The sequence below is a fragment of the Pempheris klunzingeri genome, chromosome 8, assembly GCF_042242105.1.
Source record: "Pempheris klunzingeri isolate RE-2024b chromosome 8, fPemKlu1.hap1, whole genome shotgun sequence".
NCBI classification, from domain to species: Eukaryota; Metazoa; Chordata; class Actinopteri; order Acropomatiformes; family Pempheridae; genus Pempheris; species Pempheris klunzingeri.
The window spans coordinates 14277355-14293563 of record NC_092019.1 but is presented as its reverse complement, the minus strand read 5'-3'; the positions used below and the strand labels follow the sequence as shown (position 1 = coordinate 14293563).

Genomic DNA, 16209 nt, shown 5'->3' with positions numbered 1-16209 from the left:
TCACTGACATTTTAATGTCCTAATGTTATAGTTGCTTGTATTATTTTTACATGTAGTGAGGTGAGAGGTAAAATTTGGTACTAAAATATAATGGAACAGCAGTACATGGTAAGTAGGTCTACTTCCATCACTGCTTACAGAAAAGAAATTACTGATGATATCCTGAATATAATCTTCATCATAACCCTTGCTCACATTGTGCCATCTAAAAACTACACAATCTGCCTGTTTATTCTTTGTATCATTGTTTCGCTGTCTGTTATATGAAGTTATCACATTGTTTCCAGTTTTTTCAGACTGTTGGGATTCCCGAGGAGGCCGCCTTCCCGGAAATGACGTAATGTTGTTATTATTCCAGGAAGAGGGTCGAGGGGAAGCACTGAACTGCGTCAACAATTGTTTTTATGATACATTCGGGTTTCAGCTGCAGTTCAACATGGCAACTGGGTATGTTTAAGGTTTATTTCATGTACAACACTACGGTTGTCGATATTACCTCGGTGACACGTGTTTTTAGAAGTCGCCTCGTGTTAGCTGTTTATGTTAGCTAGCTAACCTTGTCCTCCAGTTGGTAGCAGTGCTCTCTAACGTTAGTTAGCTCCTCTGTTTATCGTGAAGGGCGTTGTTACAGTTATACCACTGTGTGTTTACCTAGTTAATGTGAACATTTTGTTTGGTCCATAGGAACAAACATCTCTTTGCCTTGCGGTTAACGCGTGATGTTGTCCAGTAAAGTATGTAACTGACGTTAACTAGCTAGCTAGCCGCACAGCTAACTTAGCAACATAAGCTCAATGTCTTCACATTAGGCCTCGCCTCGTAGCTTGTACTTAGTTATATTTCAGCCATCACCGTCAGCTTTTGCCAAATTTTTTATTCAACTTTATACAACAGAATCTATGTGATTAATGTAAATGACAACAGTGTTCCGAGTTTCCGATCATGATCGGAGGACTGTGCTTTGGCTGCCATAGGCCTAATTACGTCGAACAAAATTATGTCAGCTGAGGCCCAAATGGAAAACCCACCCTGAAGTCGAGCTCACGTTCATCATGTGGATGTGTGCTAAGTTTAGATAAAGGTCATTTGTATCAAGAAGGGGTTCTCCCCTCTGTCGTCTGATTCATCGTGAATGATGTGCCACCTTTATTTTCAGGTATATTTAATATAGCTGTTGATGCTACTAATAGTGCTAAAAGTAAAGCTGTTATGACTCAAATAAGAATGAATGTAACCTTTTAGAGGTAAAGTCTTAATGTATCAGGTGTAAAGTGTACTTACATAAGAGTGACACTAAGCTGTGCTTCATCATTGCTGACAGTCATTTTCTTATAACCCTAAAACGTAAAAATTAAACATAAAAAGCCAGCTCAGGAACATAACATTATTTGGGAACAAATTCACATTAGAGCCTATTGTGTATAAAGTGTACCATCCTGTATGTTTTGACTTTTAAATGCTGGCTAGGGTATTGAAGGGGCATAAATATATTACTTTCAAAACCTTGTAAAACTATAATAATCTGAAAGATGCATACTTGTGTAAAGGAAAAAGACCAGTGCAGTTTATGTCTACTTTATTAGTAGAAAATAGCAGATATTATTTACACCACAGAGGATAGGTCTTGCACCTGAATCTTGAGAACACCATATCATATAATTACTTTCATGCTTACTGGTGTTATCAGTGTAACTGTGTTTCAGCACTTGAAATTGTGAAATGTGACATTACAATGTCACATTTATTAGAAATTTGTGTTCATGTGGTCGTCAGTCGTAGGTAAAGATATCACATGAGTTAGACTAATTAAAGGGCCACTAAAAAGTGGAATTGGCGTAAGACAGACACCAATACTACAGAAGTTGTTACAGACAAATTATCGATAATGATGGTACCATTAACGTGTTGCATTGTTTGTCCATCATGTGTTGGAAGTGAATTGTTTGTCCATCAATAAACTTGGGTGTCATAGACCTTTCCTGGGTTTCCCACTCACACATGACCATTTTGCTGGTGATTTTAGCAACTTCCTGTTGGCAAATTTGGAGTTTTACATCTTTACAAGGACTTCCCATCAGTCCCTGTGAGACTAAACTGACTCACACAAGGAGAAGGCACACATCCACTAACTGAGTGGCATATAGTCCTACATCTTAGCCAAATTTGTACACTTGTTTAAAATTCTTTTCTTTCTAAAGTTCTTTCAAATCAGACATTTCTAATTGGGAACATGTGCTTCAAACATGCCATCTTTTCCAACACTTCACTAGAAACTGCTGCTTCAAAACTTTAAAGTTCTTTATATTCATTTCCTCCACAAATCTATTCAAGACTTCAACAAATTGTCTTAAAATAAAAGACAATCAAAGCTATCTCGGTATTATGGTATTAGCCATCACCTTGTACTGTCACTAGCTGATATCTGTTTGTTGTATATAAAGTTTGAACAGAGGAAAGTATATCCATGACACAATAAACACCATATGATTCACAGTTTAAGGTAGAAATGTCCATTCACTTTCTGGCATTCTGTGAAGGATTAAATGATTGCCTGATAGACTTGTTGTATTTAGAAACCACAGCAGATTCCTTATCCATAAATAATGATTGTGTTAACTGAAAACTGACCTGCTCTGACCTGACTGCTCTGTTTGAATATCAAAAATGGTTAGCTAAAGTAAAATGAAGATATGTGTCCACTCTGAAATATATGAAGTTAGCAATGTTACTGAGATAAATAAGAATGATATTTTAGTTGTCTCTGTGATTACTGTGTTTTTTTTCCTAACTATATATGTTGTTGCTTGTCTTTTTCATTGGTAGCCACTGCTGAGTGATTTATGGCACTGTTCCTGGACGGGACTTTATTAGGCAACAACATGGACACATCAAACTTTGCCCACGTCATCTTCCAGAATGTGGGGAAGAGCTACTTGCCCCATGCTGCACTGGAGTGCCACTATACCCTGACACAGTTCATCAAACCCCATCCAAAGGACTGGGTTGGCATATTTAAGGTGAATAACCCTCTTTAATGTATTGTCAAGGCCTTTGAAGAAAACTTATACAAAAAAACATAAAGATATTAATTAATATTGTGATTAAATAACTACAGAATATTGTTTATGATTTGTTGGAAGATAAATCTCAAATGTAATGTATGATAACGACGTCTTGGCTGTCTAAGCATGACTTAAAATCTATTTATCTGTGCGTACACATAGCAGCTATGCTTCAGGATTTTATCTTGCAGAAAGTACAGGACTGGTATTTTGCTAAAAAGGTGGAAAGAACATATTAATTCAGTGGTGAGAAAAAACTGTGAGATTGCGATTGCTGCCATTGCCATGTTTGTTGGAAAAATGAGCATGCAAGTTGGAATGGAGCATTTTGACCCCCACCACACACTTGAGTGTCCCACATGGATCTTGTTATAGGAGCACATTAAATCCAATACAGTGGCAGTAATTTATTTTAGCCTCTTCTGTAGTGAATCCTGGATGTAGACAGAGGCATATGACCTCAAGCTCTTTTGACAAACATGCTTTTTATGTGCCAGAGATAAGATGGAAGCTGGGATTAAATCACACCAGGTCAAAAAAAAAATCTAACTAATGGCTCTCTGTTCATGTTGCGTTCGGCCTGAATGTGCTGAGAGTAAGAATTATACTTCTATGATGCTCTGATTCTTTTAGCGTACTGTAATGCCATCAAGCCAGCTAAGATAAACTTGCAGTGTAGCTGAACAGAGATTTAAGTTGTTCTTGTCTTTGTAACATTGATGCAAACTTTATTTTTACTCTGTGTCTGAAAAATGTAATGACCCATATACTTATGTGTGCTATTGTGCTATTACAGTTTTGTGGATGTGCGAAATGGATGTATACAGAGTTTTTGGCCAAGCCTTACTGAGATATTAGGTCATGTTAGGCTACTGGAGTTAGATCAAGTAATGTCTTGAGGCTATTTGAATACTTGATCAGCACTCCGTTACAGCTGGATGCCACAACGCATTGTGTTTAGCCTCAAGGTAGGCACCAACTGGCTAACTAATTTCTCGAGCCTCTAAAACACATAGCTGAGCTGGAAAAGGCTGAGTGCAGGGCCGTAAATCTTGTAAATGTTCCTGGCGGTGCTGACAGATGAGACGTTCGGTGCCAAGCTCTTACACTTGAATGCATAGAGATACCTGAAAACACTGAGCATCAGTGTAAACTTCTTAATGCACATGTAGTTTGTATTGACTCAAACAGGGCAAATTCTGCCGTAGATGCCGTAGAGTGCTACCACCTTTAATAGGGGTTTTGATTTAATTGTTAGGGTTTTGATCTGAATGTAGTGCATGTTCCAGATAGTAACTGATGCAGATTAGACTGGAAAATGTCCTATGGCTCAGTCAGTTGAAATGTGGTAAACTGTCAGGAAGTTGGGTCAATGAATTATAAGTTTGATTACTTGACTGTATTGAAAATATATTTTTTTTCTAATTATTAAAGGATGCTCTCGCATGTCAACCTAAAATAACGTTAACACGGTTAAATTATACATTTTTACTTGGCAAGTCAAAGAAAAACTAAATATCCTTGTGTTGATAAATAGGAAACATTTTCTCGTTCATGGACAAAAGCAGCTTTGGCCCTTTGATGTTGGAACATTTACCAGGCTGCGTGATGCAAGATGTTCTCACCTTCATGGAGGAATGTTGTTGGGACAGGTTGTCAGGGTGGCCCAGGAGAAAGCAAGCACAGCTTTATGATTAACCTGTCTCCGAGCAAACTTCTCTTTGTGATTCATGAACAACTTGCTCTTGAATTTACACAGCCTAGCAGGCACACAGGCATTACCTCCCGCAGCTTTCTTGCAGAAGAGCAGGAGTACAAGTGAAATATCCTGAATTACCTAAAATACATGTTGTGTTGCATGGCTCAGTGGTCACACTTTCCAACTGCTTGTATGTCTTTGGAGATTGTATTCTTGCTGTGTTGCCTCTGCTATCACTTTGTCATCAGTTCAGTATTTTATGATGGCTCTACACCGTCTCTACCTCCTCTCCCATTTATACACATGGCAGACCGGTCTGTTCTAAGTGAAAGAGTTCCTCTCAGACTTTTCGCCCACCACCACCTCTGCTCCTCTAATGAGTGGACTGGTAAGGGCTAGCCTTCAGTAATGACACTCACTAACTAGGTGCATGTTTTAATTGCTTCCTGTTCTTTACTGCTGGAGGCTGGAACTGCACTGGTAACAACTGGGGGTTTTGGAGCACCAGGGCCTTCTATCTCTGGCTCCGATGAACACTTGCAGTATTGTAGCTGTAGGCTGTTTGTTCACAGGTGAGAAAATAAGATATTGGAGAAGACTACAAAAGCAACATCTGTTGCAGCAGGATATATTTAAATGTGATCTGTCTGTGCAAACATTTAAAATATGATATGGGAAAAACTCTCTGTGTTCAGAGACTGGTGCAATAGGCTGGTTTGACTGGGCTTGTTGTGGATGCGTGTGTGCGCCTTAGTGCGCACACCGAGAGCCAGCCACCTCAATGTGACTCTGATTTTGTTTGACAGTTTTATGGCACTGGTCTGAAGTTATGGATGTATTTTTTGTACTCCCCCCTCATCAGCCATCAGTTAACAACACATAAAATACGTATAATTACATTTTGGTTTTCATTTTCAAGTCACTTATGTATAAAATTTTCACCTATTTTCCTCTTCCTGTTAGAAGTGAGTTGTAGCTACATTTCCACGGTTCAGCTTGTTCATGACCAGGACCAGGCCACGTGCATGTGGTGACCAGGATTTGGGGTGGTTTACAGACATTATCGTTTTTCTTATTTTATGAAAAACTTAGTGGGCATGGTCTTACACTATCATCCCAACATAGATTGAAAAGCCTATGATTACTATAATAAACCAGCTTGAGATATTTTGGAAGTGGCACTGTGTGGATTCTAGGAAGTCTCCCTGTTAATCCTCCATTGTTATTATCCTACACTGATGTGGTGAAAACGTCTGCTTGAATGGATTCCCCACAATGTCTCACAGGTTGGTTGGAGCACAGCGAGGGACTATTACACATTCTTGTGGTCGCCTCTCCCTGAGAACTATGTGGAAGGCACCGCAGTGAACAGAACAGTGGTCTTTCAGGGTAAGATCATACCATAGTTTTATATAACTTTGACACCTTTTAATAACCGCATATCTGAGGGCTGCTCAGGGGATTGTTAAAACTTAAATACCAAATCAGTGGATAGAGTTAAATGGAGAAATATTCCCACAGACCTTTCCTCTGGTGTTAATAACATTTCAGTTAATGTGTTTTTTTTAATCTTTTATCCTACTTTTTAATATGTGGAGAGACACAAAGGGGAGAAAGTTGTTAGCACTTGTAACCTTGGAATAAGTATGCATTTTAAGATAAACTAAAGACCGAGGTGAGTTCAGGGTTGTGGAGGCTTTTTTTTGCTTTGCTTTTCTTTACTTCTGTACTCTGAGTTCACTGACTGGATGCCATTCTTCCCCAGGATATTATGTGCCCAATGACGACGGCGAGTTCTACCAGTTCTGTTATGTGACCCACAAAGGGGAGATCCGGGGAGCCAGCACGCCATTCCTGTTTCGTGCCAACAGCCCTTCAGAGGACGAGCTGCTGACTGTTGAGGATGAATGCAACTCTGACATCCTGGTGGTCACCACCAAAGCTGGCTTCCTTGAGGTACAGATGCCACTCAATACATTAGTGTTGTCAGATCTTATTTCACTATAAGGTCCAGAATGGTGAATTTATTCTCTGATTTTATGTTAAGTTTGATAAGGGCATCATGTACAGTGGTGATATCCTAATTGAGCATGGTGGTGTGTTGTTGGTACAGTAAATTATTATGTGAAATAGCCCATGAACAATTCTTTCAATCTTTCTCTGCAGCAAAAGATGGAAGAAGCCCAGAGAGAGAAAGAGGAGCTGGTCAGAAACATGGCCCGACTGCAGCAGGAGAAAGAGCAGCTGGAGGCTGGGAAGGAGAGCCTGCAGAAGGAGTGTGAGCAGGAGAAACAAACCTGCGCGCAACTGAGAAGAGAGAACCAAGTAAGCTGAGAATGGACTGAATCCATTTTTGAGGGAAGATAGGAGTGCTGACAGTAAGGAGAGGAGGAAAATGTCTGTTGCTGTTGTTGTTTTGTCATTGAATCAAAAGGCCTTGTTGTTTTTTTGATGTATAATATAGTTGTTCTTAGTTATATATTAAGCAGCTAAATGTGTAAAATGATATGATTGATGCACTTTTTGAGTTCTTGCAGTAGTTTGAAGGATGGTTTTACATGTGGCCAAACAGTCTCTTAGCACCCCCTAGCGAAAGACTGCAGACATGCAGACATGCAGAGCTGTTCGAACTCGTGATCCACTACAATTATAAATCACACTCTGACACATATGAATGTCTGTATTATCAAAGTTGTAATTCAACTTTTTTATTGCATAACATTAAGTCTTAAGAGCAGTGTCAGTAATAATTCATATTTCCGTCCGCCGCCATAAATCTCCTGGTTTTAAAATGGCTTTCAGATGAAAACATGATTACAGATTTTGTGGCTGTTAATTTTATGACTATACTTTTATATGATTTTTTTATGTGGTGTGAATATAAAGATTCTAAAATTCTGTCTATAAACAAACTGTAAAAGAATAATTTCCTTTTGCTTTTTTGATGTAATCTTTCAAGTTTGAAAACACAGCATGGAGGCATAATGTTCATTTTGGTTTAGACTTGAATTTCAAACACAATAAACTTTTAATGTTTCGCATAAATTTTCCTCAAGATTAGAATCAAAGACAGAGATCATAATGGCCGACTACCGAAGCTACAATTATTTATGTCAGAATTTAACGCGTCTAAATTTAAGTGGGTCTTGGCGAAAATTGAAGTAAATTCTTCATTTTATGACAGAGTGATTCATTCATTCAGCAATTCATATGATCATGCAAATTACCAAACTAAAGCTGTTTCTCCAATATTTTACTTGGGTTTTTTTTTTTTTTTTTCCTTCAAATTTTACTCCACTTTCTACAGCATTGTATTTTCTTGTCTCCCAGGAGGTGCAGAATTCTTCGCAGGCCTTGCTAGAGGAGAAAGAGGAGGTAAAGAGAAGACTGGAGGAGGCCACAGCCAGAGTTATACAGTTGGAGGAGGATCTGATAGGAGTCACCCAGAAGGGCCTACAGAAGGAAACTGAGCTGGACAGGTGAGTCCAGAATGGACAGGTTGTTGCAGGTTTTGGCTACATGCACAGAGAATTTTACCTGTTAATCACATATTCAACCCATTAGAATAACTTGTGTAAACTCACCAGATTGACACTGTTTTTTTGTCGCTTTAAGCAAATTTGTGAGATTTGTGTGTAAATGAGTTTCTTTAGGTATCAACATGAAACTTTATTTAGCTGTAATATCAACACAGGAGGAAGCACAGCTCGCTCTTGTGATAGTCACATCTTCTTGTTTTATGTGTAACATATTGCTAAGTCAAGAAGCTGGTAACCTTTTCATATTTTCTGCCAGCAGCTTGTTTTATTTGTGGTGCAGAAAACCAGAACAAACACCAAGAGCATAATAGAGAACATGTACAGTGTGATCATGGGTGATACAATCAGTGACTAAGATATATATATTTTTTTTGTATGACTTTCTCTCTAGTCTTAAGGATAGAGTGAAGAAACTCATGACAGAGAAGGAGGCACTTGACTCTCATCTCAAGAATGAGAAAGATGAGAAGGAACTCTACAAGGTAATGTCCTGGTGTTGTTAATGCATTTTGTATTTCTTCATAAGAGTCGGTTTTTGCTCTGGTGTTAATCCTGCTGTGTTATCACATAAAGATTAAGGAAGGAAACATCTAGGTACTGCCATGTAACATGATCATTATGTCTTACCATTGTTTTGGCTGACTGCTATGTTAGTGAGATGTTTACAGTCTGTACAGTTAACAGTATTTTTGCCAGATTATATTCCCCCAAATTTGAGGTCCAGCCTCCTGGTTCTGTTTTTCACTTTTTGTTACTGTGATTATTTTGCATACAGTTGCCCAAACATTTAGTCTAAACAGGGCATGCCTTATTCTGTCTTCCTCTGGTCCATCTGGTGCTTCTGTGTGTTTGTTGTGGTGAGCAACTGCACAGGAACTGGGAGTGCCACATACTGTACTGTCGCCACGGAAATGGAGCCAAAAACCCATACCTATTTTAACATGCGCCATCACACTGGGGCTGTTACACAACTTTATAGGCCTGTCTCAATCTCAGTTTTGTAATTGAGGTCATGCAACATTTATTTTAATAGTCATATGCTCTTTGGTACATGATTGTGATGGGTGTTATATAAATGAGTCAGAAGCCAACGACTTTATGTTTTATAACTTCTCGTGTTTTATAACCTCTTCTGTGTGTGTGTGGGCATGTGTTCGGATCTCTCTGTGGACACCAGATTCACCTGAAAAACCGGGAGCTGGAGAACACTAAGCTGAGTGCAGAGCTGCAGATGCTGAAGTCTGTGGACGTGAACAAGGAAAACACCATTGCCCAGCTTAAAGAGGAGGTGGGATGCCTGCAGGCGTGCCTCACTGAGAAGGAGAAACAGTACAGAGAGATCCTGGCCAAAGTTCCCCCCTTGGTACAAAGAATTTAGTTTCAAAGCTTCAAAGTTGTCCTATATAGGAGTTAACTGGATGAGTTCTAATGTCATATGATAATTTGAAGATCAGTAATACCAAGAATAGGGAAAAAGAATAATAATACATAATAAGAGATTTATAAAGACATTACTACATTTAAAAAAACCTTAATCTAAGACATGTTTCTCTCTGGCAGGGAGACATAAAGGCCCTGAAGGAGCAGCTGCGGCAGAAGGAGGAGCAGCTCCAGGCCAACCAGCAGCAGTCCGCCTTGCTAGCCGCTGAGTTGAGGGACGCCTCTAGCACCCGCGACCGAACCATGTCTGAACTCTACCACATGAAGCTGGAGGCCGATGCTCTTCGCCAGGCCAAAGCTGAAGCTCAGGCCCAGTGCGTCCGCCTGGAGCGCCTGGTTGAGCAGCTGAAGGCAGAGGCCAAGCAGGAGGCTGTAAGGATGATAATCAATATGCAAACAGGCTTTATTCAGTTAATTACCATTTTAAATTAGGCAGCACCCTCATTGCTAAACATGTTTAATATAATGGTAAGCAGGGGCTAGATGATATGAGAGCATAGTAAAACCTTTAATTTTCAATGTATCAGAATATCAATCAGAAAAAATAACTTATATAAAATAGTAGGATTTAAATTTCACAGCATATCACAGTAACATTATTTCACCACAGGACAACTGTATTGAAACAATATAGTAATATTACTGTAAATAATCATCCAACCACATCTGTCCATGTATAGTATGTTTTGGTGAAGCCTGTGAGCAAGAAGAGCAAGATAATGGAAACAGAAACAAAAAGCCCCTCTCACAGGGAATTTTATTTTCCCTGCATTTGAAGGAGGCTGTAATACGTTCCAAAGTGAGACGTTGTCAGATCTTAACTAAATCACAACATTCCCAGTTTCCTGGTATACATGACCTTTCCATATTCCGAAAGCTTTTTATTAATCACCATGTTTTTACTGAAGACTCATTTCATAGTATCCCTTCATTATAAAAGGCTAATAGACACTGTAGATGATTACTTACGATCATAAAGGTGCTATTAATAGAATGATCTATTTCCATTACTGTATCATGGTGTCTGATTGTCTGAATCTGTTGTAATGTTTTTCGTCAACAGGCCAAAGCGGAAGAAGAAGCTGCTGCAGACCCAGCTGTTGTTGCAGAGCTGCAGAGAGAGGTGGAGGACCTGAAGCTGCGGCTGCACATGGCTGCAGAACACTACAAAGAGAAATACAAGGAGTGTCAACGACTGCAAAAACAAGTGCTTAGACTGTCCGAACAGCAAGGGGTGGGTCCCACCAGATATTTCATACTTGTCCCTAACAAGTGAAAGAACAGAATTAGAATTAGATTTCTCTAACACTACGCCTGCAGATCACATCTCATTAAATGCCCTCAGAGTCCTTTGGCTTCTCCTCAGCCTGTGTTGCTAATTTATTGACTAACTAGATTATTCAAATTCACCTTTATCAGCATTAGTTGTGCCGGTTTAAAACATGCACATTTTAATGTCATGGAATGAATATGCAAACTTCATTAAATACACAAAACTCTAATCTGCTGTAAAATGTCACATTGTAATTGTTTTCAGTTGGACACCTTTTCGGTTTACTCTGGGTTTTTTCTACTGAACCCCACGTGTATCCATGTATGTATCTCGTGCCTGCACCAGTTTTCAACACTTAAATGTTTCTGTCTGTAGGAGGTGAAGAGAAGCTCAGCACAAGAGGCCACAATTATCCCTGCATCAGTGAGTCCAGACACATCAGTGCCAGGTACGTTGTATTTAACTGTGCCACATAATAAGTTGTGAAGTGAATAATTGCAATTAAAACTGCAATCAGTATTTCAGATAAAGTTGATAATTTTGTGAAAGCTTACATCAGTGTAATTTCTCAATCAATCAACAGTTTTATTTTGAACTGCGATATACTTGTATGTTGGTGGGTTGTAACTATGTCACATTTAAGTGTGCTATTGGGTTGCAGCAAACTGTCTGACTTGCCTTCATTTTCCTCACAGGGAGTCCAGGTTCTGCGGATCCCATGCTGGAAGCCATCATCCAGGAGAAGCTCAAAGGCATCAGCAGAGAGGCGTCAGACAGAAATGACAAGTACAGGAAATGCAAGCAGATGCTGGTGGTAAGAAACCTTTTATGTCCCCAAATTAGATGTTCAGACCCTGTTGCCAAACACGTATGCTGTCCAAAGGCTTCATATGCAGTATCTGCTCTCTGCATTATAAGATATTTTCTAAGATAAAGATACGAAAATGAAATAAAAGAGCATTGGTTAATGTCTGACTGCTCTTCAGGAGGAGAAGGAGCGTAGCTGCATGTTTGCTGATGAGCTGGCTAAAATGGAGGTAAAATTCAAGGAACAGCTGAAGACCAATGAGAGCCTGAAACTGCAATTGGCAGCAGAGGAAGATCGCTACAAGGTCAGTTCATCCTACAGACCGCAGAGAGTACAGACACTGAGCGCTGCATTCAGGCCATTCGCCGCCAGTGGTGCTCTGCTGCTTCGAAGCATGTCTGTCTTTGGACACTTACTGTGTTTTTACTGTTGGGTATGGCTGGTCTTGCTCAGGAATTGAACCTTTGATGCTATCTCTCCCCTTGAACACAGTCGCTCTGACAGTGTTGTTTATGAGCGGGCCTATCTGTGAGACGACATTTTACTGCTGTTTATGTCAGGCTCAGGAGACAAACGAAGCTTGGCTCTGAGAAGCCCTCTCCAGTTGCCTGGCTAATGCTGTGCTTGGCTCAGGTCAGGCGGATATTTGCTTAGTGTCTCTGAGGAATTCAAACAGGTTGTTTTGCTTTAAGCAGTATTGTACATAAATCAGCCCTCTGCTCGGGGAAGCCTTTTGTGGCTGTGATCAATTAATGTCAAGCACTGAGGTCTGAGAGAATTTTAATAATGCACTTTTCTATCAGCAGCATGTCAGATGTTTGAGAAACGGAAATATCTCTTCATACTTCTATTATTGTGTCTTTTGTTTACTTCAGAGCCAGGTAGCTGAGAAGGGACGGGAGCTGAAGGAGCTGAAGGACACACTAACACTTGTTGTTAAGGAGAAGGAAAAACTGGAGGGGGTTAGTGGCAGCTTTCATTTTCTCTTTTATAGACTTCTTCCACTCTAAAAATTCCCTGAAAAGTGTAATTCCTCTGCCATTTTCCCTCTCCCAATCTGGTCTGTGTTTAAAATGCCTCTAATTGTAGAAGCAAAGTAAATGAGTTCTTATTTTCCATTCCATTACTTTGGACCACAGCAAGGTCCACACTGACCCAAAATATTGCTCCGAGGTAATGCTGTTACAGCTAAGAGGACCAGAATGACCCAATTTGAGGTTTAGACTATAAATTAAATTGCCGTCTGCAACTAACATCAATAAAACACAGCGTCCCATTCCCTTTGAAAATGAGAAGAGTTTCTTTTTTAATGAAGGCACTAATTAAACTGTGTGAGTGAGAGAGAAGAAGTGGGAAGTCACAGCTCAGGAGCTGCTGTGTGATTGGTAGCAGTAATATGTTACTTTCCTTGGCAGACTGGGAGGCATGGGAACGGATATGTGGCTCCACAGAGAACACATTGTTGCCCATGGTGGCATTCGATTTTGCTGCTGGTCCTTGTTGTTACGAAGAATTGTTTCAAATCTGCTGTTTCGTCTCCAGGAGCTCCAGAAGGGCAGCAGCAGGAAGGGAGATCAGGGGGCCAGTGAGAAAACCAGTTTGGAGAGTATCCAGTCCAGTGTGCCTTTATTCCTGCAGTACCCTGTCCCTTACGCCCAGGATGCACCCACCCCCCTGCTGGTCTCTCAGAGCCCCAGCAAGCTGCACTTTGGGAACCCTTACTCCCTGTCAGACTCAAAAGGTTGGGTTCCCTTTCAGGGAAGTAACGCATGCCTTTTGTTGAAAGTCATTCATTGTATTTACAGTAGCTGTCTGTGAATTCTGTCCCTGCAGATGAGGCAGATGAGGAGTTCTCAGATGACCAGCTGCTTAGGCTGCCCCCTGTGGGCCCACCCTCCTGGGACAGTAACGTGGTGTGTATCCAACCCACCCGCAACCACAGCCGGCCAGAGGGCCAGGAGGAGTCAGAAGAAAAGCAAAACAACAACAACAACAACGTAAACCTCTCACACTGTGCTGTCTGTATTCGCTCCTACGTGCAGTAGGCTGTTATGTACAACTGACTTCTTTTTCTCCTTTGTCTCAAATATCCAAAAATGTGAGTGGATTTTTCTACATGCTGCACTTTTCTTCCTCAGGACAATACCAACGAACAGCCCACAGCAACTGAAACTCACAGCCCATTTGTGAATGATGGACAAACTGCCTTCTGCTTTGATCCCAGGTACTGCCCTCACATGCCCGAAACACTCATAAATGCTGTCCAAGTTTGCCGCACCCTACATTTTCTGAACCTGTGCATTGTAACATGTGTAAAGTGTTTGTTCTGCCACACAACGCCCTTTTGTTGGTATTAGTCAAGCAGCAGGCCACCCACGTTGCATCAGACAGATGCTCTTTATTAGCCCGCGCTCCTAGTTTGCCCACATCATCACACAACTGGTTCTTAACACGAGCTTTCTCTCCCTGCCTTTCTCTTCTTCTCGCTCCCTCCTGTGTTCAGCATGGACATGAAGCGATGTCCACTGTGTGAGGTCATCTTCCCGCCAAACTATGACCAGAGCAAGTTTGAGGAGCATGTGGAGAGCCACTGGAAAATCTGCCCCATGTGCAGCGAGCAGTTCCCGCTGGATTGCGACCAGAAGGTGTTCGAGAACCATGTTCTCACTCACTTTGACGGCCACCCGCTCAACTTCGACTAGAAACAGAAAATCAGCACATCCGGTCTGCCTACTTCCTGTCACCACTGAAACAAATCACTCTGCACTCTTTTCTGCATGTAATGGTGTGAAGATCCACTCTTTAGGACTACGCTGACTTTCGCTTTGTTACTTCAACTTAGAGAAACATTTTGAGGTGATGTGACATTTTGAAACGACATTCTAATTCAGTGTACATGGCAGGGCTATTGTATGTTTGCAAATCAGAACTTTTTTTTAAATAGATGAAAGATTTCCCTTCGTTGGGATTTGAGGAAGAATTTAGGGGGATAAGACTGTTGTACCTATAAATATGGACTTTAAAATGACTCGGCTCTCACAGATCTGTCAGACTACAGGACGTAACGAATCAGGGAAAGAGATAAGTGTTTACCAAACGTACATTTAAGACATCCAGACCAAATGGTTCCCCCCTTAAACATCACTGTACAAGTCATCTCCTCATTCTTTATAGAAAGCAGCCTTGGTGCACTATATGCAGTCAGGGAGAAATCTTCAGTGATAACATTCAGACATGATATACAGTATATCATCAGATCATCTATTTTAGAATAATTAAAGCCAATGATATTGTGAAAGCCTTGATACTTTGTGTATGATATAGATTTGTATTATGTTAGGTTTCCTTTGTTTTGGTTTTGATTATTTAATTGGGTTTTTGTGTCAGAATCCTTAAGTACCTTCATATCATCAGCTAATCAGTGCATGCTGAGCTTCTGTTAAATTTCCCTCTTTTGTTCTCCTCTTTTACAGCATTAAGTTATTTCCTTCATAGAAATGTTTCATTTGTTAAGTGAGTTTCATGTATCTAATATGAACTAATAAAGTCCGTTTGAAACCGACCTGCGTCCAGTTGCAGTGAATAACACGGGAGGCTGTAGGCACACATCAGAGGAATTTTTATTCTAAATGTAACAAAAGTTTACATGAAGCAGCTTTTTGAAGAAATACAGTACATCACCATTAGCTTCTCCAAACAACCTCTGATTGAGCCTTTTCATACACACTGTACTGTACTGTTCTTTACTCCAGAAACATATGAAAATATAATTTAATGCACTTAGCACATAACAATACATTCACTGTACACTATATCAAAGACTTTCCTCCATACTGGCAGTACAATTCTGTCACAATTCATAATTGGACTGAAGTTCCTTAACACGAACATCCATGCAGTGAAGATGTTGCTAATGGCTCAATGTTGATAAAGCCCCATTCTTGTGGGGCAGTTATTTTATGATCTAGCATTCATTATATCTGGGATCAAACAGTATTCTACTCTTCTGACACATTATCATTATGGCACAGAGCAGGAGCTGCATGTGTTTCTCTCACAGCCTAAAAGTAGCACTGTGAAAATGTAAGAGTACTAAACACATGGTTAATGTTGATCCCCTTCTATCCAAGACAAGGACTTGCACGGTTTACCAAGACCGGGGAGTAGGTGGACAGCAGACAGTCTCGGCTGAGCCGTCTGTGAAAAGTCTGAATTCAGATGAATTTGTCTGTCAAGATGAAGTCATACAAAGGTCTGTACTGACTGGAATGGTTAACAATTCAAGGCAACTACTGCACATACAGAAATCTCACAATACTGGAAACACTGGAGGTTTGGTGTACATTTTCCCTGGGAGCAAAACGTCTGCTCTGAAGGCCTTTTGCCTC

General features: G+C 40.4%; 1 protein-coding gene across 2 annotated transcripts; it reads left to right on the top strand.

Moving 5' to 3' along the window:
* Nucleotides 1-353: 353 nt before the first annotated feature.
* On the top strand, nt 354-15383 carry tax1bp1b (Tax1 (human T-cell leukemia virus type I) binding protein 1b). Of its 2 annotated transcripts, XM_070834978.1 has the most exons (18): nt 354-447; nt 2824-3017; nt 6048-6150; nt 6527-6717; nt 6928-7086; nt 8092-8240; nt 8692-8782; nt 9478-9663; nt 9861-10112; nt 10804-10974; nt 11389-11461; nt 11709-11827; nt 12000-12125; nt 12697-12783; nt 13364-13562; nt 13655-13818; nt 13960-14045; nt 14325-15383. In XM_070834978.1, exons 2-18 carry the CDS (start codon nt 2841-2843, stop codon nt 14521-14523), a joined length of 2532 nt encoding a protein of 843 aa, XP_070691079.1. In that variant the 5' UTR covers nt 354-447; nt 2824-2840; the 3' UTR covers nt 14524-15383. The 2 variants fall into 2 exon arrangements, with proteins under 2 accessions (XP_070691079.1, XP_070691080.1); XM_070834979.1 differs by lacking the exon at nt 12000-12125.
* Nucleotides 15384-16209: the final 826 nt, after the last annotated feature.

Coding starts and splice junctions, on each gene's coding strand:
- tax1bp1b (XM_070834978.1), top strand. CDS start 2,841: ATGGCACTGTTCCTGGACGGGACTTTATTAGGCAACAACATGGACACA. Junction 10,113..10,803: donor CAGAGGCCAAGCAGGAGGCT/GTAAGGATGATA, acceptor TTTCGTCAACAG/GCCAAAGCGGAAGAAGAAGC. Junction 14,046..14,324: donor GCCTTCTGCTTTGATCCCAG/GTACTGCCCTCA, acceptor TCCTGTGTTCAG/CATGGACATGAAGCGATGTC.